Source organism: Trichosurus vulpecula, chromosome 1, assembly GCF_011100635.1.
Source record: "Trichosurus vulpecula isolate mTriVul1 chromosome 1, mTriVul1.pri, whole genome shotgun sequence".
Classification (NCBI taxonomy): Eukaryota; Metazoa; Chordata; class Mammalia; order Diprotodontia; family Phalangeridae; genus Trichosurus; species Trichosurus vulpecula.
This window is the reverse complement of record NC_050573.1, coordinates 12,812,128-12,833,654: the sequence shown is the minus strand read 5'-3', so window position 1 is coordinate 12,833,654 and position 21,527 is coordinate 12,812,128. Positions and strand designations below refer to the sequence as shown.

The window sequence follows — 21,527 nt, the reverse complement described above, 5'->3', positions numbered from 1 at the left end:
GTCAGCTGTCCCTCCCCACCATACATTAGGCCCCTTTTGAAGTTCCTTTGCTTGTATCTTGTATTTGCTTATCTGTGTGCAGAGTCAGGAAGACCTGAGTTCAAATCTAATCTCTGTCTTGGACTAGCTGTGTGACCCTGGGCAAGCCATTTAGCCTCTGCCTGCCTTACTCTGCTTGTCCGTAAAATGGGGATAATGACAACTTCTGTCTCCCAGGGGGTGTTGTGGGGGTCAGATGAGATCCTCTCTGCAAAGAGTCGAGCAAACCTTGATGTGCTACGTAAATGCTAACAGGTAATTAGTACATTGTCGTTACCCCGTTATGAAATGGAAGCAGAGCCAAGATGGCGGAGGGAAGGCAGGGCTCGCCTGAGCTCTCTCCAGAACCCCTCCAAATACCTTTAAATGATGCCTAAAACAACACCTGAAGCAGCAGAGCCCACAAAAGGACAGGGAGAAATGATTTTCCAGCCAAAGACAACTTAGAGGGTCAGCAGGAAAGGTCTGTCACCCCTGCGTAGAGTGGAGTGCAGTCTGGCACAGACCCAGCCCTAGCAAACCAGGAGCGGGCATTGGGAGCCACTGGATCTGCAGTGGCAGAGCCTGATTCTGGAGCTCTCAGACCACAGGTGGGAAAGGGGTTGAACAGTTGCTAGCACTGAGGCAGGACTATGTTCCAGGTCGAAGTCCTGGGTGGCAGGGTGAGGAGGAGCACTAGCACACCAGAGCTTTTGGCCGCAGTGGAACTGGGACTCTTCTCACAGTTCCGAAGCAGAAAAGAGTGCTTGTGGTCACTCACAGACCAGAGCACAGGCCAAGAGAGGAGTAAACACAACTCTCCTTAGATCTTACCACCTTGGAAGAACTGAAAACTTACAGGCCCCTAGAAGTATCTCTGAAAACAACTGCACAAAACCCCTGAAACTTGGGATAGTGTACCTTCTACCCTGGAATCAGAGCCCTACATTAATGAAGAGTTAAAAGTCAAGAAATAGGCTGGGTAAATGAGCAAACGACAGAAAAAAATTCTGACCACAGAAACTTAATTTGGTGACAAGGAAGATCAAAACACACACTGAGAAGAAATCAACAAAGCCAAAGCTCCTACATGCAAAGCCTCCAAGAAATATGTGAATTGGTCTCAGGCCATGGAAGAGCTCAGAAAGGATTTTGAAAGTCAAGTAAGGGAGGCAGAGGAAAGATTGGGAAGAGAAATGAGAGTGATGCAAGAAAATTGTAAAATGTGCGCTTCTGGAAGGTGGGGAGGGTTTTATTTTTGTCTTTGTATCTTCTGCACAGTTCCTGGCACACAGCAGGTGCATAATAATTGCTTAGTGAGTGGGATATAGGTGAAGTCTCCCCTGATCTGCTCAGTGCCCAGCAACCTGTCACACCTTTGCCATCGTCCTGGTCATATTTATCTCCCGGCTCGGCTGTGCTGGTTCTGTGTCGTTCATACACGTCTTTCCATGTTTCTCTGAATTCATTCTATCTATAATTTCTCCCCAAGAATATTCTCTCATACTCAGTCAGACCCCTTATTTCCATTTTGGGAAGATTTTTAAACCACACACAAAAATCCCCCTCCTACCTTCCCCAGTTCCTTATTTACAAAAACTTGGGTCTGTTGAGAATTTGTTTTTGGTATTTATAAATCTAGCCATGAGAACAATTAAGTGTTTAACAGCTGAGCAGATTAATCCCAGTGATCGCAGTCTCTGACATGGCTTCCTTCTCCCAGAAACGATCAGTGTGGACCAGACGGTGACTCAGGTGTTTCGGCTGAGACCTTACCAGGATGTCTACGTGAATGTTGTCGACCCCAAGGTATGTCTTAGTTTAGATTTGAGCTGTTTGTGGGAATTTTGAGCCCCCTCTTGCCTCCCTGACCCCCAGCATTAAGATCACAGCACTGAGGAAGGCGATTGTGAGGCTGGGTGTGTGTGTGTGCATGTGTGTATGAGAGACAGAGAGAGAGAGAGGGAGAGAGAGAGAGAGAGAGAGAGAGAGAGAGAGAGAGAGAGAGAAACAAACCAACAAACCTGTACTCAGGCAGGAGTTTGAGCCATACAAAGCCTTTTCCCCGTGACAGCTTGGTGGAACGGGCACTACAAGTATCTCTAGCCCTGCCTGAGAGTGGATGTGCTGTGTCCTTGGAGCCAGGCCGGGCCCTGGGGCTGCTGGACCCCGAGGCTGGGGCCTCCATTCTTCGTTGTGCAGCATCTCTGCCTCTACGCACATAGTATTTTTGAAGTACTCTGTACATACATTCTCATTCTTTTCTGAACATTTTAATGCTCTGTCCCTTTAAATTTTAAATGCACATAGTCTAGTCTCATGTCACCATCAGGTCGGAGCAGAGCCTTTGGTGCTGATCCCTGGAGAGCAGTGATGCCCTGGGGTCTGGATCCCAGCATCTCACAGAGGAGGCCATTGGCCCTCAGGGGTCTTTGTTGCACAGTCCCTTCTGAGTCTCAGCTAGTCAGGCCGTGACCGGTCAGCCCTTTGTGAGGACACCCAGGTTGGAGGTGTACACTGCCTTGGAGGCGCCCGTTTCATCTTTGGACGGCTTTATGAGGATGTTGTTCTTATGTCAAGCCAAAACCTGCCTTTGCCGATTCCACCCATGGCTGAACTCTGCCCTCTGGGGCCAAACAGTCCCAGGCAGGGCACTGATTTCTCTCTCCCTTGCTGGAAGGCAGCTCTGTTCTCTTCCCCACTTTTTAAATGCCAGTGTAAGACTTGAAATTTATACTCATTGGTTTCATCTTGTTAAGTTTGGCCTAAAGTTCTAATTTGTTGAATCATGACTCTCTTGTGGCGTGTTAGCTGCATTTCACACTTTTGTGTCATCTGCACATTTGATAAGGACACCCTTTATCTTCTACAGAAATGTTACCTAGCCAGGATCAAGGACAGCTCCCTGGAGTGCTTGCTTAGTGCTGTGCAGAAGACCTTCTGAACGCTCAGTACTGGAGGCCTCCTCCTGCCCAGTTGCCATGTTGTGTTCATAATACCCTTTGGGTCTAGCTGTTCAGCCAGGGCAAAATCCAGCCCAGTGCTTGTCCTCTTCCCTTGCCCGCATGGCTCCCCTTTGTCCAGGTAACCTGCGGGGGGGCATCGTCCAAAGCTTTGCCCAGCCCTGGCTTTCTGATGTCCTTCGTAATAAATACACTGTCCTCACCTAAAACCAACTGGCCGCAGGTGACCCAGTCTCCTGTGATGGCCTCTTATGCCCCTGGAGGGCACCTAGCACCTCTTAAGGAAGAGCTCCTAAAGTTTGGGTCACAGTTTGAGGTCAGGACCTGCAGCTGGGGCAGCCTTCTCTGTCCTCTGCTCCTCTCTGCTCTTTCCAAGATCACCGGGAGTGACTCGGCTGCCGGGAGTGTCACACATCGCCGAGCTCGCCAAGGGCAGCTACCAACCTTGTTCTTACTTTCCAACTTATCTCGGATTCTGGCTGCCCGCTGGTCATTTTTTCTTCTGATTTGTTTGGTAAATTTTATTTTTGTTCTGAACTTAAGAAGCATCAACAAACACAAACATTTCAGTATGCAAAGAAGCAAAAAGCACAGCTGGATCCCATTAGTACAAAGAATGACACCCCCCCCCCCCCCAAGTGGCTGTGTGTATTTGAATTCTCACTGTTTGAAGTTATAATTATGTAAAGTAATCATGTAAAATTGCTGCCGGCCTAACGGAAATGTTCAGTAATGCTGTGACCACTTCGGGGGAGCCATCTTTCACCCCCACTGAGACTCAGCTGTCCATTAACAAACCAAGCTCCTGTTACTGTATGATCTGGCTTTTTAAAAAAAGTATTTATTGAATTAACAAGGTAGTAATTAGAACGACTCTACCTGCTTGTGTCCCTCACCACTCCCCCCATGTCCTATTTGTCATTTATCTTCTCTTTATTCTCAAGATTATTTTCTTTGGCAGAGAAAGCCAGATGCCGCATACACATTGTGTGGTTTGGCCCTCCCTCTCTGGGCCGTGTGTCAGCAGCACTTCGCTGCCCTGTCCCTCTTCTTCTCTGTGTGTTCTCTACAGCAGCTCCCAGCCCTTTGTGGTTGCCCTGGGCAAACCCTGCCAGCCTCCGTCCAGTCTGACAATGAGCAGTGCCAACATATGCTCTTACAGGAGAGCGTCCTCTGCTCTTGGCCATCACCGTTGGCCTCTCTCCAGCTCCCCACTTTGCCCTAGCTCTCTCTGTGTCTGCTCACTTTCATTGTGTCTCCCATTCTTTCTGCCACCTGCTGCCACCTGCATCTTTGGGCTCCTCCCTTCCTTTTCCATCCTCTAAAGTTGGCCTTTCTCCCGAGGCAGCATTGAGGCAAAAGGCGGCGAGGAGAGCGGCTTCTTGGGAAGATTCTGGGCCAGTTTACTCTCGCTCCCCTTAATTCCCCTGGGCTTGGGTGTTTCTCTCCTTTCAGCAACCCCAAAAGTACCTGGTCTAAGCCGTCATTTGTCCTTGTTCCTTCTGTGCCCTTCCAAAGCCCACTGGAGACAGGAAGGCTTTGGAGGGCAGGGGCTGCTTGATCTTCATTTTAGTAGCTGCCCATTGAGCATGGTGCTCTGTGTGTGGCGTGTGCTTCATAAAAATTTGAATGAAGGAAGGAATGAATGAAGGGATGAATGGAGAAGCCCTTTGGATTGGTGAAAGGGTGTTTTGTGAGCCCAGGATCAGGGACCGAGCATTGGATGGGAATGAGACTGAAGCATCTCTGTCTCTTTCAGGAGGTGACTCTTGACCTGGTGGAACTCACTTTTAAGGACCAGTACATTGGGCGTGGGGATATGTGGAGGCTGAAAAAAAGCTTGGTAAGATGTGGTGGCAGAGGGTCTGCTCGGCACACTTGGTCTTGTAAAGTTTTGCTGGTGCTTTTTTATAATGTGGGAATTTCCCAACATCTCCCTCTCTCCTTAATTATCAAAAGTGCCTGACTGTATGCAGTGTTCAGACCTGTAGGCCTCTGCCTCTCTGCCATGAAGAGAGAAGCCCCTTTTATCATTTCTTCTCCTGGACCAAGGTTGAGTGCCGCAATTCATCTGAGTTCAGGTGGTTTTTTTTTTGTCTTGTTTTTGTTTACCTTGTTGTAGTTGTGTATCTTGCTCTCCTGGTTTTGAATCAGGTTAACATTTCCTACATCCACATTTTTGCTCATAAAGACACTACCCTCATGCCTGTCTTTACATGACTTTTCTTGGTTTAAGAAAAGAAAAGCATTCACATTAAGGCCTCAACACATAATAATATTGCCAGAGGAAAAAAATGCCTGTGCGTTGTCACTGATCTTTGTCCAATTCTCTGATGATTCAGTAGGCAAATTACCTTCACTTTACTGTTTTTACAAACTTTTAAAAATGGCATTACCAGAATTCAGTCCTATTTTTGAAAAGTGTTTTCCTGTTTTACTTTATTTTATTTTATTTTTTGCCAGGGGGAGGTTAGGGCAGTTGGGTTTAAGTGACTTGCCCAGCTAGTAAGTGTGTCAAGTGTGTCTGAGGCTGGATTTGAACTCAGGTCTTCCTGACTCCAGGGCCGGTGCGCTACTCACTGTGCCACCTAGCTGCCCCTGTTTTAACTACCAAGTCTTTTAACATTCATTTTTTAAAAAACTTTTTGAGTTACAAATTTTCTCCTTCCCTCTAGCTTCTCGCTGCTGAGAAGGCAAGCAATATACTGTCAATTATATATGTAAAGTCATGCAAATTCATTAACACAATTGGTCTATAGCTTTCTTTTTCTATTTTGATTCTTCCTGGCTTAGGTATCAGTATCATAATTGTTTTATAAAAGGAGTTTGGTAGAATCCTTTTGCCTATTTTTCCAAATAATTTATTTAATATTGGAATTAGTTGATCTTCAAATGTTTGCTAGAGTTCACTTGTAAATCCATCTGGTCCTGGTGCTTTTGTCTTAGGAAGCGCATTTATGGCCTGTTTAATTTCTTTTCCTAAAATAGGTCTATTTAGATATTCTATTTCTTCTTCTGCTAATCTATGCAATTTATATTTTTGTAACTATTCTTCCATTTCACTTAAATTGTTAAATTTATTGACATATGGTTGGGCAAAATAACTTCTTATAATTGCTTTAATTCCATCTTCATTTTTAATACTTGTGATTTGGTTTTCTTTTTTCTTTTGAAACATCAAATTAACCATTTGTTTATCTACTTTGTTTTTTTCACGAAACTGACTCCTGGTTTTATTCATTAATTCAGTGGTTTTTTTTTTAACTCTCAATGAGTTGTTAATCTCACCTTTAATTTTTAGGATTTTCAATTTAGTGTTTAATTGGGGATTTTTAATTTGTTCTTTTTTTAGTTTTTTTTTTAATTCCATGCCCAATTCATTAATCTGCTCTTTCTCTACTTTATATATCTCAGCATTTAGTGATATAAATTTTTCTCTAATCACGGCTTTTGCTGTATCTCATAGGTTTTGATATGTTATCTCATTATTGTCATTTTCTGTAATGAAATCATTAATTCTTTCTATGATTTGTTCTTTAACCCACTCATTCTTTAAGATTAGGTTATTTAATCTCCAATTAGCATTTAATTTATGTTTCCTTGGTCCCTTATTAAACATAATTTTTATTGCATTATGATATGAAAAGGATACTTTTAATATTTCTGCTTTTAGCTAACATATTTTTATGTACTAATATGTGGTCAGTCTTTGTAAAGGTACCATGAGCTGCTGAGAAAAGTTTATTGTTTTCTATTTCCATTCAGTTCTTTCCAGATATTTATCATATCTAGTTGTCTAAGCTTCTATTCCTTAACTCCTTAACTTCTTTCTTATTTATTGATTTATCTAGTTCTGAGAGGGGAAGATTAAGTTTCCCTACTATTATAGTACTGCTGTCTGTCTCCACCTGTAATTCATTTAATTTTCTTTTAAAAATTTAGATTCTGTAGTATTAGGTACATATAGGTTCACTATTGATATTGCTTCATTGTCAGTGTTATCAAAATGTAGTTAAGCCTGTTTAATCTCTTTTAATTAGATTACATCTATCTTAGCTATAACTTTTTCAGAGATCATAATTGCTACCCCTGCCTTTTTTGCATAATAAATTCTGTTCCAACCTTCCATTTTAACTCTGTGTGTATCTCTCATTTTTATTATTTTTAAAAGATTTTTTTATTGTCTTTTATTCAAATTTAGAAAATGCAAACTAAATGCAGCACTTAAAGTTGCTACATAACTTTTTTCAATTTAATATTTTATTTTCCCCCAATTACATGTAAAAACAATTTTCAACATTCATTTTAAAAACTGAGTTCCAAATTCTCTCCCTCCCTCCCCACCCCCCTTATTGAGAAGGCAAGCAACTTGATGTAGATTATACATGTGTAATCATGTAAAATATATTTCCATATTAGTCATGTTGTATTTTCATCAGTTCTTTCTCTGGGGATGGATAGCATTTTTCATGATAAGTTCTCAGAATTGTCTTGGATCATTGTATTGCTTAGAATAGCTAAATCAGTCACAGTTGATCATCTTACAATATTGTTACTGTGTACAGTGTTTTTCTGGTTCTACTTACTTCACTTTGCATCAGTTCATGTAAGTCTCTCCATGTTTTTATGATGAGCATCTAGCTCATCATTTCTTATATCACAACAGTATTCCATCATAATCATATACCACAAATTGTTCAGCCATCCCGTCAGTTTCCAATTTTTTGCCACCAGAGTTGCTATAAATATTTGGGCATAGTTCCAAATTGCTCTGCCTAATCGTTCAATCAATTCACCGCTCCACCAATGGTGCATTAGTGTCTCCATTTTCCTATATCCCCTCCAACATTTATCACTCTCCTTTTCTGTCCTATTAGCCAACCTAATAGGTGTGAGCTAGTACCTCAGTATTGTTTTAATTTGCACATCTCCAATCAATAGTGATTTAGAGCAGGGCTTCCTAAACTTTTTCCACTCAAGACCCCTTCAGCATTTCTTAAACTGTTGCTTGTGACCTCATGTTGGGTCATGACCCAATTTAAGAAGTGCTGATTAGAGCATTTTTTCATATGGCTATAGGTAGCTTTGGTTACTTCATCTGAAAACTGACTGCTCATATTTTTTTTAATCAATTGTCAATTGGGGAAAGGCCCTTATTTTTGTAAATTTGACTTATTCCTCTGTATATCTGAGAGATGAGGCCTTTATCAGAGAAACTTGCGTCAAAAATTTTTTCACAGTTATGACTGCTAATTGTTTTTCCCTCCATCCTATTTCCCCTGTTAATTCTATTTTCTCTCTCCTTTCACCCTGTCTCTCCTCAAAAGTGTTTGCTTCTGACTGTTGCCTCCCCTGATCTACTCTCCTTTTATGAGCACTTTACTCCCCTTGTTTTTCTCTTATCTACCCCCTCTCCGCTTTCCTGTAGGGTAAAATAGATTTCCATATCCAATTGAGTGTGTATGTTATTCCCTCTTTGAGCCGATTCCAGTGAAAATAAGGTTCAGGCATTCCCTGCCCCTTCCCCCATCTTCCTCTCTACTAGCTCTTTCTTACCTTTTATGTGAGATAATTTACCTTTCCCTTTCATGTTTTTTTCCAGTGCATTCCTCTTTCTCACCCCTTAATTTTATTTTTTTTAGATGTCATTCAATCATATTCAGTTCACACCTATGTTCTCTATATATTCTTCCCTAATAATGAGAAAGTTCTTATGAGTTACAACTGTCATCTTCCCATATAGGAATGTAAACATTTTAACCTTAAGTCTCTTATGATTTCCCTTTCCTATTTACTTTTTTATGCTTCTCTTGAGTCTTATATTTGGAAGTTAAATTTTCTATTTAACTCTGGTCTTTTCATCAGGAATGCTTGAAAGTCCTCCATCTCATTGAATTTCCATTTTTTTTCCCTGAAGGATTGTATTTAGTTTTGTTGGGTAGGTGATTGTTGGTTGTAATCCTAGCTGTTTTGTCCTCCAAAATATCACATTCTAAGCCCTCTTATCCTTTAATATAGAAGCTGTTAAATCTTGTGTTATCCTTACTGTGGCTCCATGATATTGTTTCTTTTTAGATGCTTGCAATATTTTCTGCTTGACCTGAGAACTTTGGAATTTGGCTATAATATTCCTGGGAGTTTTCATTTTGGGATCTCTTTCAGGAGGTGATTGGTGGATTCTTCCAATTTCTGTTTTACCCTCTGCTTCTAGAATATCAGGGTAGTTTTCCTTGATGATTTCTTGAAAGATGATATCTATGCTCTTTTTTTGGTCATGGCTTTCAAGAAGTCCAATAATTTTAAAATTATCTTTCCCAGATCTTTTTTCTAGGTCAGTTGTTTTTCTAATAAGATACTTCACATTGCCTTCTATTTTTTCATTCTCTTGGTTTTGTTTTATTGTTTTTTGATCTCTCATAGAGTCATTAGCTTCCACTTATTCAATTCTAATTTTTAAGGAATTATTTTCTTCAGTGAGGTTTTCTACCTCCTTTTGCATTTGTCCAGTTCTATTTATTAATGAGTTCTTTCCTTTTGTGAATTTTTGTGCCTCTTTTTCCATTTGGCCAATTCTGCTTTTAAAGGCATTCTTCTCCTTATTGGATTTTTGTACCTCTTTTACCATTTGGTCTATTCTCTTTTTTAAGGTGTTATTTTCTTCTTTTTCTCTCCTATTTTTTCTTCTCTTTTAACAAGCTGTTGACTCTTTTTTCATGATTTTCTTGCACCACTCTAATTTCTCTTCCCAGTTCTTCCTCTACCTCTCTTATTAATTTTTCAAATCCTTTTTGAGCTCTTCCATGGCCTGAGACCAATTCGTATTTTTCTTGGAGGCTTTGGATGCAGGAATTTTGACTTTTGTTATCTTCTTCTGAGTGTGTGTTTTGATCTTCCTTGTCACCATAGTAACTTTCTATGGTCAGAATTTTTTTTTCTGTTTGCTCATTTTCCCATCCTACTACTTGATTTTTCACTCTTTGCTAAAGTGGAACTCTGCTTCCAGGGTGGAGGGTGCACTGCCCCAAGCTTCAGGCGTTTTGTGCAGCTGTTTTCAGAGATACTTCTAGGGACCTGTAAGTTTTCAGTTCTTCCAGGGTGGTATGATCTAGAGAAAAGTGCATTTACTACTCTCCTGGCCTGTGCTCTGCTGGTCCGTGAGCACTCTTTTCTGCCCTGGAACTGTGAGGAGGGTCCCTGCTCCACTGCAGCGGTGAGCTCTGGAATTCTAGTGCTCCTCTTCACTGTGGGACTACCACCCATGACTGCAGCCAGTATCTGATTATGAAAAGCAACAGAGTCCTGCCTTAGAGCAAAGAGATCCCTATAATCTCCTTCTGACCAGTTGTTCAAACCCCTTTTTGTCTGTGGGCTGAGAGTTCTGGAAGCAGCTGCTGCCACTGCTGATTTCAGTGGCTCCCAAGGCCTACTCCTGGTTTGCTGGGACTGAGGCTGTGCTGGAGTCACCTGTGCTGGACTGCTCCATTCTCACCCAGGTGTGACAGACCTTTCCTGACAAACTCTTAAGTTGTCCTGAGCTGGAACATTGTTTCACCCCATCCTTTTGTGGGTTCTGATGTTCCACAATTTGTTTTAGGGCATTATTTAAAGGTCTTTGGAGGGGTTTGGGGGTGAGCTCAGGTGTGTCTTTCCCTTCTGTCTGCCATCTTGGCTCCCCATCTCATTTTTAATTGTGTTTCTTGTAAACAACATGTTGTCAGATTTTGATTTTTAATCCATTCTACTATCTGTTTCCATTTAATGGATGGGTTCATTCTATTCACATTCAAAGTTAAAATCATTATTTGTGAATTTCCCTCCATCTTATTTTTATTTATTATTTTCCTTCTTAGCTTCTCTTTTTACCTTTACCCTCTTACCTTATCTTCTCCCCTTATAGTCTAATTCCTTATTTTACCAGCCACTCTAAAAGTCCCTCCCTTATGTATTTACCTCACCCTCCTAATCTTAGTCTATACACCCTTCTAAAAATCCCTCCTCCACTGTGTCCCCCAATTTTCTTTTTTTTTTTTTTTTTGGAGGGGGGAAGGCAGTGCAGTTGGGGTTAAGTGACTTGCCCAAGGTCACATAGCTAGTGTGTCTGAGTAAGTGTCTGAGGCCAGATTTGAACTCAGGTCCTTCTGACTCCAGGGCAGGTGCTCTACTCACTGTGCCACCTAGCTTCCCCTGCCCCAGTTTTCTTACCTCTCTAGAAGTTTAGAGGATTTCTAAATCTTTTCAGATGTACACATACGTATTCAGATGTTGTTTTCTCTTCAATCCAGATAAGAATATTAACAGCTCTCCACCCCTACCTGTTTCCTCTTTATCAGTTCTTCCTTTCACACCCTGTTTTTATGAGATAATTTCTCCTTTTAACCTTTTCCTACCCAGTTTTGTTTTTTAGAATCACCTCATCATACACTACTCAGATCCAGTCTTTCTTTCAAAGTACTTTATTAATGATAAATTTCAAGAATATTATTACTACTAATAATTACTAATATAACATTTTCATATACCGTAAACAGTTTGACCTTAATCAGTGCTTTATAATTAGTCTTTAATGATTTCCTTATATTTCTTCTGGATCTTTCATATCAAAATTTTCTGTTGAGTTCTGGTCTTTTTGTTACAAATACCTGCAAGTCTTTCAGTTTGTCAAATATTTATTTTTTTTATTCAGGATTATGTTCAACTTTGCTGGCTAAGTTATTTTGGGATGCAGTCAGCCCAAGCTCCTTTGCTCTTCAAAATATAATGTTCCAAGACTGATGATCTTTTAGTGTAGAAGCTTTTAGGTCTTGTGAAATCCTGATTGTTTTTCTGCAGTATTAAACTTTTTTTTTCTTGTTGCTTGCAATATTTTTTCTTTAACCTGACAATTTTGAATCTTGGATATGACATTCCTGTAAATTTTCTTTCTGGAGTCTCTTTCAGGTGGTGATTGGTGGATTCTTTCTGTTTCTACTATACCCTCTTGTTCTAGAACTTCAGATCAATTTTCCTTAATAATTTCTTGTAATATTGTACCATATTCTTTTTTTAATCATAATTTTCAGGTAGTCTCACAATTCTTATGTTGTCTCTCCTCGATTTGTTTCCAGGTCAGTTGTTTTCCTTTTTTTTCTTTTTTTCTTGATTTTTTTTTTTTTGGCCAGGGCAATTAGGGTTAAGTGACTTGCCCAAGGTCACACAGCTAGTACATGTGTCAAGTGTCTGAGGCCAGATTTGAACTCAGGTTCTCTTGACTCCAGGATTGGTGCTCTACTCCCTGTGCCACCTAGCTGCCCCTGAGTTGTTTTTCTAATGAGATGTTTCAGATTGTGCTATTTTTTTCTAGTTTTATTATATCTTATTGTCTTACAACACCATTTGATTCCACTTGCTGAATTCTAATTTTTAAGGAGTTATTTTCTTCCTTAAGATTTTGTGTCTCTTTTTCTAATTGGTTAACTTTCTTTTCATAATTTTCTTGGGTTGTTTTGGTTTTATTTTCTAATTTTTCCTCCTCTTTTGTTTGATTTTTGGATTCTTTTTTAAGTTCTCCCAATATTTCTTTTTGGGCTTGTGACCATTTGATGTTATTCTTTGGAGTAGGAGTAACTTTTTTCACTTCACTATCCTCCTCTGAATATCAACCCAGATCTTCTTTAACACCAAAGTAGCTTTCTGTGGCTGGGTTCTTTTTCCTTTGCTTACTCATTTTTATTTTTAATTTGTCTTATTTTATTTATGGCAGTTTATTGTTGTCAAGTTGAATATAGATGCAAGAATCCTAAATAAAATACTAGCAAAAAATTACAACAATATATTACCAAGATTATATGTTATGATCAAGTGGGATTTATGCTAGGAATGCAGGGATGGTTTAACATAAGGAAAACTATTAACATAATTGATTACATTAATAAGAAAAATTTAAAAAACCATGTTATTATATCAGTAGGTGCAGAAAAAGCTTTTGATAAAGTTCAACACTTAATTCTATTAAGAATCCTTGAAAATTTTGGTATAAATGGATTTTTCCTTAAATTGATAAAAAAAAAAAGTTTATCTAAAACCATCAACAAGAATCATTTGTAATGGGGATAAAGTAGAGACTTCCCAATAAGATTAGGTGTTAAACAAGGAAGCCCAGTGTCACCAATATTATTTCGTACTGTGTTGGAAATCTTAGTAATAGTAATAAAAGAAGAAAAAGAAATTGAAGGAATCAGAATAGAGAATGAGGTGATAAAACTGTCTCTTTGCTTCTATGTGATGATATTCTTAGAAAATTCCAAAGACTCAACTAAAAAGTTAGTTGAAAGAATTTATAATTTTAGCAAAGCAGCAGGATATAAAGTAAATCTTTGTAAATCATCAGCATTCCTATACTTCACAGACAAATTTCTGCAAGAAGAGATAGTAAAAAATATCCCATTTAAAACAACTCTAGACAGTATAAAATGCCTGGGATTACACCTGCCAAAACACACCCAGGAGCTATATAAATACTAAATAAAATGTAAAATATTATAAAAAAAGTTTTACACAAATAATAGCAGATTTGAATAATTGGAGATATTAATTGTTCATCGGTAGGCAGAGCCAATATAATAAAAATGACAATTTTACCCAAATTTATATATTCAGTGCCATCCCAATTAAATTACCAAAAATTATTTTACTGAATTAGGAAAAAATAGTAAAATTTGTTTGGAAAAACAAGCAGTCAAGAATAGCAAAGAAAATAATAAAAAAAAGTGTAAAGGAAGGAGGTTTAGCAGTGCCAGATCTTAAAACTGTATTATAAGTCAGTAATTATCAAAACTATCTGGTACTGGCTGAGAAATAGAAAGGTAGATCAATGGAATAGAGTAGATATACAATTTATACCATCACATAAATGTAATAACCTTGTATTTGACAAGTGTAAAGACTTAAGATTTTGGGATAAGAATTCATTATTTGGTAAAAATTATTGGGAAAATTGGAAAGCAGTATGGCAGAAACTGGTCATGGACCAATATCTCACACCATTTACCAAGATTATTATTGTTTGTCCTTCATTCTTGAAGAGGACCATGACATCAGGGAGGTGATGCCATGACATGCAAGTGAATTGGATTTAAGTGAGAGAGGGCTGTGCAGTCACCAGACTCACTTTCTCCTCCAGAGACATCTGGGTCTAGTCGCAGGATATAGATCAGCACAAGATAAGGTCAAAATGGTTATGTGATATAGATATAAAGAGAGATTTTCCAAGAAAATTAGAATGTGGAACATAATTACTTATCGACTTACGGGTAGGTGAACAATTTATGAATAAACAAGAGATAGAAAGAAAAGTTAGGTGTAAAATGGATAATTTTGATTACATTAAATTAAAAATTTTTGTACAAATAAAACAAATATCAAGATTAGAAGGAAAGCAGAAAATTGGGGAAAAAATTTTATAGACAGTTTATTAGATAAAGGTCTCATATCTAAAGTGTATAAAGAACTTTTTCAAATCTGTAGGAATGTGAGTCATTCCCCAATTGATAAATGGTCAAAGGACATGAACAGATAATTATCCAATGAAATCAAAACAATTTATAGTCATGAAAAAATACTCTAAATCATTATTAATTGGAGAAGTGCAGATTAAAACAACCTTGAGATATCACTTTACACCATCAGATTGGTTAAAATGGTAGAAGGGAAAACTGACAGATGTTGGAGGGGATGTGGAAAAATTGGGACACTAATTCATTTTTGATGGAATTAGGAATTGATTTTGGAGAGCAATCTGGAATTATGCCCAAAGAGTCATTAAGCTAACTATACCCTTTGCTGTAGCAATACTGCTACTCGGTCTATTTCCAAAGATAATGATTAGGGAAAAAGGAAAAGAAGCTATATGTTCTAAAATGTTTATAGCAGCTCTCTTTATGGTGGCAAAGAACTGGGAATTTCAGGGATGCCTGTCATTGGAAAACAGCTGAACAAGTTGTGATATATAATTTCGATGGAATACCACTGTGCTGTAAGAAATGATGAGCTCAGTGATTTTAGAAAAACATGGAAAGACTTGCATGAAATAATGAAGAGTGAAATGAGCAGAACCAAGAGAACATTATACACAATATACAGCAATATTGTTTTAAGAACGACTTTGAGTGAATAAGTTATTTGACTATTATAAATACCCAAATTAACTATAAAAGACATATGAAGAAAGACAGTATCTGCATCTAGAGAAAGAACTGATAAATAGAAGTGTGTATAGAATAGTTTTACATATATATACACCTATTTGTGTCTAATGGTAGCCATCTCTAGGGTGAGGGAGGGGGGGAAAGAAAAAAAATAAATTTACATTATAGTTTTGTTGTATATTTGAAAGGAATAGCAAGACATGCATAGTAGATTTGCAGTTCCATGTACAATGTTATGGAAATGCTTGTTTTATTCCATAAATTAAAAATAAGGAGTAAAGTCATGCAAAACATAGTTCCATATTAGCGATGTTGCTCTCCCCCCAGAAAAATAATAAAAAGCAAGAAACAGTAAAAAAAAAATCTACTTCAATCTACATTTAGAGTTCGTCGGCTCTCTTTGGAGGTGGATAGTATTTTTCATCCTGGGTCCTTTGGACTTGTCTTGGATCACTGAATTGATCAGAGTAGCTAAGTCTTTCGTGGTTGATAAACCTTAGAATATTGTCTTTACTGTGCACAATGTGCATACATATACCAGAAGATCCTGTTCCCCTCACTTCACTTTGCATCAGTTCATATAAGTCTTCCGTGGTTTTTCTGAATCCATCTTCATCATTTCTTATATCATAATAATATTTCGTCACAATCGTTTACCACAATTTGTTCAGCCATTCCCCAATTGATGAGCAACCCCTCAAGTTCTAATTCTTTGCCACCACAAAAAGAACTTCTTTAAATATTTTTGTACATATAGGTCCTTTCCCTTTTTCTTTTGAATTCTTTGGGGTATAGTCCTAGTAGTGGTATTGCTGGGTCCAAGAGTATGCACAATTTTATGGCCCTTTGGGCATAGTTCCAAATTGTTCCCCAGAATGGTTGGATCCGTTCACATCTCCACCCACAGCGGAAGTGTCCCTATTCTCCCACATCACCTTAAACACTTTCCTTTTCTGTTGTCTTAGCCAATCTTATACATGTGAGGTACGTCAAAGTTGTTTTAATTTGCATTTCTCTAATTAATAGTAATTTAGAGCATTTTCCCATGTGACTATTGGTAACATTGATTTCTTCTTCTGAAAACTGCCTGTTTATATCCTTTGACTAGTTATCATTTGGGGAATGGCTCTTATTATTTTTTATAAGTTTGGCTCAGTTCCCTAAATATTTGAAAAATGATGCCTTTATTAGAGAGGTTATAAATTTTTCCCCCAGTTTCCTGCTCTCCTTGTTTTGACTGCATTGGTTTTGTTTGTGCAAACTCTTTTTAATTTCATGTAATCAGAACTATCCATTTTCCATCCTGTAATACTCTCTATCTGTTATTTGGTCATAAATCTCACTTCATATATAGATCTGACAGGTAAGATATTCCGTGCTCCCCTAATTTGCTTATGAGATCACCCTTTATGTCTAAGTCATTTACTCATTTTGAGTTTATCTTGGTATATGGTATGAGATGTTGTTCTGTTTTGTTTCTGCCAAACTGCTTTTGTCAGGTGGTGAGTTCTTACCCTGAAAGCTTAGATTTTTGCATTTGTCAAACACTAGATTACTATAGTCAGTTACTGTTGTCTATCTCATCTTTTCCACTATCCACCACTTTATTTCTTAGCCAGAACCAGATTGTTTTCACGATCACTGCTTTGTGACTTAGATGTGTGTGTGTGAAGCAGGGTCAGCATCTCCCCTGACTCGGCTTTCTTAGCCGTTTACAAGCTTCACCATCTTCGAGCCCAGCCCCGTGCCTGCCTGGTGGTGTTTTGTATGAAGCTTATCCTAACGTGTTCATCAGACTTTGGGGCAGCCTGGAGGCTTGCTCCTTCAGCGGCCTCCGCGTGCTGACTCTCCCTTTCTTTCTCTCTTCTTCTCTCCCAGGTCAGCACATGCGCCTACATCACTCAGAAGGTGGAATTGGCAGGTATCCGGTGAGTCTCGCTCTGCGTGGGCTGTAGCAGCTGTGTAGAACATTAGCGATGGGGGCTTCCCATGAAATGTCAGCTTTTACTTACCTCAAAGGGAGGCAGTCGTAGTAAAAATAACACAGATGTTGGGACTAAGAGAAGCAGCACCTGACTTGGAAAGAACAGCGGGTGTGAAGTCTGAGGACCTGGGTTCAAATTTCACCTCTGCCACTCACCTACTTTGTGACCATGGTCAAGTTATTTCACCTTGATGGGCCTCGGTTTCCTCATCTGTAAAGTGGGGCTAATGATAGCACTGACTTCCTAGAGTTGTTGTAAACACCAAATGAAAGAACATGAGGGTTTCACAAACCTTAAAGCTCAATATAAATGTGTGCTGTGATTATGGCAGGACCTCTGGGGAAGGGCAGTCCACCACCTCCCAAGGTTACCCTCCTGCCTCATGTTTGGACAGCTCTCACTTTGGGTTTTGTTTTCTTTTTTGTCTGATATCAAACCTCAATCTTACTCTGGTTTTCTTCTGCGTACGCTTCCCCTTGTGTGTAAGACTCCTCTGAAATACCTTTTGTGGTCTCTTGCTTTCAGGGCCCAGGCAGGTGAGCTGTGGGTGAAGAGTGAGAAGGTCATGTGTGGGTACATCAGCGAAGACACACGGGTAAGAGCCCTTCTAGAGTCCTCAGCAGCAGCCGCTGCAGCCCCTACCCACGCCATGCTCGTCCTGGAAAAGCAGGCTCATGCACGATGTGGACAAGCACCACAGTCTGTGCTGGCGCCCGTCCATCTGCCTTTGCTTGTCTGCGGCCTGGCAGTGCTGGTCATTTCCTTTTGAGGGTGGTTTTCTTTGGGGAAGGAAAGATCGAGTCTGGCTTCTCTGTGCCTCAGCACAATGACAGTGGAACCCAACGACGGAGACGGGGTGGGGGTTTCCAAGTAGCTGAGGGCACGGTCTGTGTGCACCCTGAAGGAGCTTCCCTGCCGTTTGGGGAGACAGCAGTGCGAGATTTAGGTAACCTGTTGTCGTAACTGCTTAATTCGTGCTCATTCATTTAGTGCAGTAGGAGAAGAAGCATCACAAGGTAGTACGAACAAGGGGCATGGGGCTCTTTGTCAGTAAGTGACCACCATCACAAAGCACTTGCTCTCAACCCCCTTGTAGGATGGCTGGTGCCAGTATCATGCCGGTATGGAGCCTGAGATCAGGGAAGTGGTTTGCCCAGGTTCTCGTAGTAAATCCCAGGGCTGTGAACCCGGGGCATCTCACTCCTCCCAGATGACTTACTGTTCCTTCCCTTCCCACCCTGGAGTCTGGAGTAAGGGAAGGCTTCAGTGAGGAGATGGGCAGGATTTGGATTGGTGCAAAGGGAGACAGCCTGAGCCCAAACAGGGAAGCCAAGCTCCCTCCCAACTCTCAGTACCTGTGATTCACTGAACCCTCTAAACCTCGTTGGCCTGGAGGATGGTGTCATTGTGTCACAGCCTGGGGAGGCCGGTTAATGTTCATGGAGATGTTAGTCCCCAAGGAAAGGGGAAATTGTGTGTCTTGGCTTCTTATGGAAGCTTAAAAGCGTATAGTGCGGTGGTGAGGTGTTTTGTTATATCCAAGTATAGGCTTGGGAAGGCTTTAAATCACTTCCCCTCTATGGTTTATAAATTAAAAAGAAGGAAAAATCCCTTTGCTCACTTCTGTGAGTCCCTCCCCTCCCCTTTGTCAGCTCTCCATTTCACAGGGATCTTGGCCTCCCTGTGTAGGGGTATGTGCAGAGGTACGCATGGCCATAGACGTTATGCTTCATGCCTGTGCATGATGAGATGAGAGGGGCTCCTCATCCCTGCCGCCTCCTCTTCCCCATTAGCTCTGCTTGGTCACCCTTACCCTCCTCTGGTAGACATTAGTATCTGCGTCCGTGTGAAGCCAGTGGGGGGGCAGGGCCAGCCAGTGGGGGGAGGGAAGCACTGTTTATAAAGCCATTGTGTTCATGTGCTATGTGAGTGCTCTCTGGCTGTAGTCCTTGCAAAAACGTGACTGTCTTTGTTTTTTTCAGGTGGTGTTCCGTTCGACTTCAGCCATGGTTTATATATTTATTCAGATGAGCTGTGAAATGTGGGATTTTGATATTTATGGTAATGTTGCTGGTAGCTGTGGATGTTCAGAATTGGGGCTCTTGATGGGTTGTCCCCGGTGCAGTGCCAAGATCTCACCGTCCCACAGCCGGCGGGCGCATCAGTGCTCCTGGCTCTGGGCTCTCCTCATTGCGGGGCTTTCCTGTCTGGTAGCGCGGACTGAAGCCCATCCCTGCCTTCTGATCCTCTGTAACTCTTTCCATAGTAGGTGATTTTCGTACAGTGCTTACCACTGTGCTTGGCACATAGTTGGGGTGATATAAACGCTAATTCCCTTTCCTTCCCCCCAATTCTGCGGATTCAGTCAATAATAATAGCTAGCCTTTATATAGTGCTTTACAAATACCGTCTTGTTTGATCCTCACAATGACCCTGGGAGATGGGTGGTATTATCATCCTCATTTTACAGATGGTGACACTGAGGCAGACGGCAGTGAAGTGACTTGTCCAGGGTCACGCAGCTAGGAAGTGTCTGAGGCTAGATTAGAATTTGAATCTCCCTGTCTCCAGGCTCAGTGCTCTGTCCACTGGGCCGCCTCATTCCTGTGCTCTTTGGGACTTCCAGAGTCAGAGTTGGCTGTTTGCTAGCTGAGAGATCTTGGGCAAGTCCTTGTCCTCAGGGCCTTTTCAGCCTTAGCTGTGTAATCCTTTAACCCTAAGGTTACCTTCCATTCTGGGCACATTTCTTCTCTCCTTGGGCAACACATGAGCTCTGAGTCACACAACTTAATTGAGTTAGGCTTCTCAGTGACTATCTGGTCTGTTCTATACCTTCTGCTTGAAGATTTATGTAGGGAGAAGCCACCAACTGTAAGGATAGGCCATTCCACTCTGGGACAGCTCTACTACTCACTGTGAGCAGGGTTTTCTTGGCAGCAGCCCTCGATTTATCTTCTTGCACCTTCCAGTCTAGGAGGATCCCAGGTCTGTTTTTCAGGCCAAATAGAAGAAGTGTATCCCTCTCCCAGGAGACATATCTTCTGATGTCTGAACATAGCCATCTCGTTCCCTGCTTCTTCTCCCCTTCCCCCGAGTCTTCTCCAGGCTTCTTCCAGTTCTTTTAGCTGATTTCCCTGTGGCCCCAACTTGAGATCCATCGACGTGCCCTTTGCTCTTGTCTGGACCCCCTCCAGTTTATCATTGTCCTTCCTAGAATGCGGTGCCCAGAACCCAGAAACGCTGCGCTAAACAGTAGTATAATTAGATTGATTCAGAGCTGGTCAAATGGTGGGAACATGTCCTGAACACGTTCTCCAGATGCTCTTTGAGCACCACAGAGGACAGAACAACTGTCATCATCTTATTCCTGGGTGCCATTCCCACCCTCGTGCTCCCCCGCGATTCTGTCAGTCTCCTTTGCTCACCCTGTGGGTTCATATCCACCTTTATGGTTCATTATAATCCGCAGAGCCGTCCCCCACCTGTGCTTGCCTTCCCCAGGTTGTACGTGGGAAGCCACAGTTGCTGAACCCAAGTGTAAGACTTGACATGTATCCCAACTCCGCTGGATCTTATCTGAATTAGCCCAATGGTTTCACCTGTCTAGACTTTTTGAATCCAGATTTCAGCACCTAGCCCTGCCTCTCAGCTTTGTGCCATCTGCAGATTAGATAAACACCTCTTGCCTCCACTGAAGTCACTGATAAAAGTGTTCAGTAACAAAGGCCAGGCTGAGATCTCTGAGGCACTCTACTGGAGCCCTTCCCAACTGACATTAAGTCATAAGAGACTAGTCTTTGGGTCCCACAATTCGACCAGTTCTGAATCAGTCTAATTATACTATTGTCTAGCCCAGCGCTTCTGAAATGAGATTTGCGATCCCCAGTTTAAGAAGTGCTGAAGAGATGTGAGTAGAAAAAGTTTAAGAAGCCCTGGTCTAGCCTGCATTAAAGAGAGAGAGAGAGAGAGACAGACAGACAGAGAGAAAGGATCAAATATTTTAATCTAGATAAACAATATTCACAACAATTGATCTCTCTGTTTACTGTCCAGCAAAAGGAGCTAAGGTGAGTGTGGAATGAATTGCTTTTTTTTTTAAACATCCATCACTACCTTTTGTCGCAGTCATTTCCCTTTAATTGCCTTTCCTCCCTCTACCTCAGTTAAGCTCTTCTTGTAACAAAGAAACATTACTCAGAGCTTCCGTATTTGGCCCTCACGTTTGACAGCGAGTGCCGAGTGCCACGTCCATCATCCCCCATGTCCGCTGAAGGGGGTGGGGATGGGAGCATGCTTCGTCATTGGTCGGGGCCCTCCTTGGTGTTACAGGGGTCATTGCAGAGCACACCTGCCTTTTCTTGTGGCTTCTGTCCACTTTA

The 21,527-nt window shown here is 40.9% G+C and overlaps 1 protein-coding gene across 2 annotated transcripts in view; it reads left to right on the top strand.

Annotated features, from left to right (window-relative positions):
- The window catches only part of DEPDC5 (DEP domain containing 5, GATOR1 subcomplex subunit), a 119,301-nt gene that overhangs the window by 17,922 nt on the left and 79,852 nt on the right, over window positions 1-21,527 (top strand). For both annotated transcript variants that reach the window (XM_036769142.1, XM_036769134.1), the window contains exons 5-9: window positions 1,742-1,827; window positions 4,741-4,824; window positions 17,042-17,091; window positions 17,674-17,743; window positions 19,131-19,209. In XM_036769142.1, coding sequence (XP_036625037.1) covers window positions 1,742-1,827; window positions 4,741-4,824; window positions 17,042-17,091; window positions 17,674-17,743; window positions 19,131-19,209 — 369 coding nt within the window. The remainder of the gene's footprint in view (window positions 1-1,741; window positions 1,828-4,740; window positions 4,825-17,041; window positions 17,092-17,673; window positions 17,744-19,130; window positions 19,210-21,527) is intronic.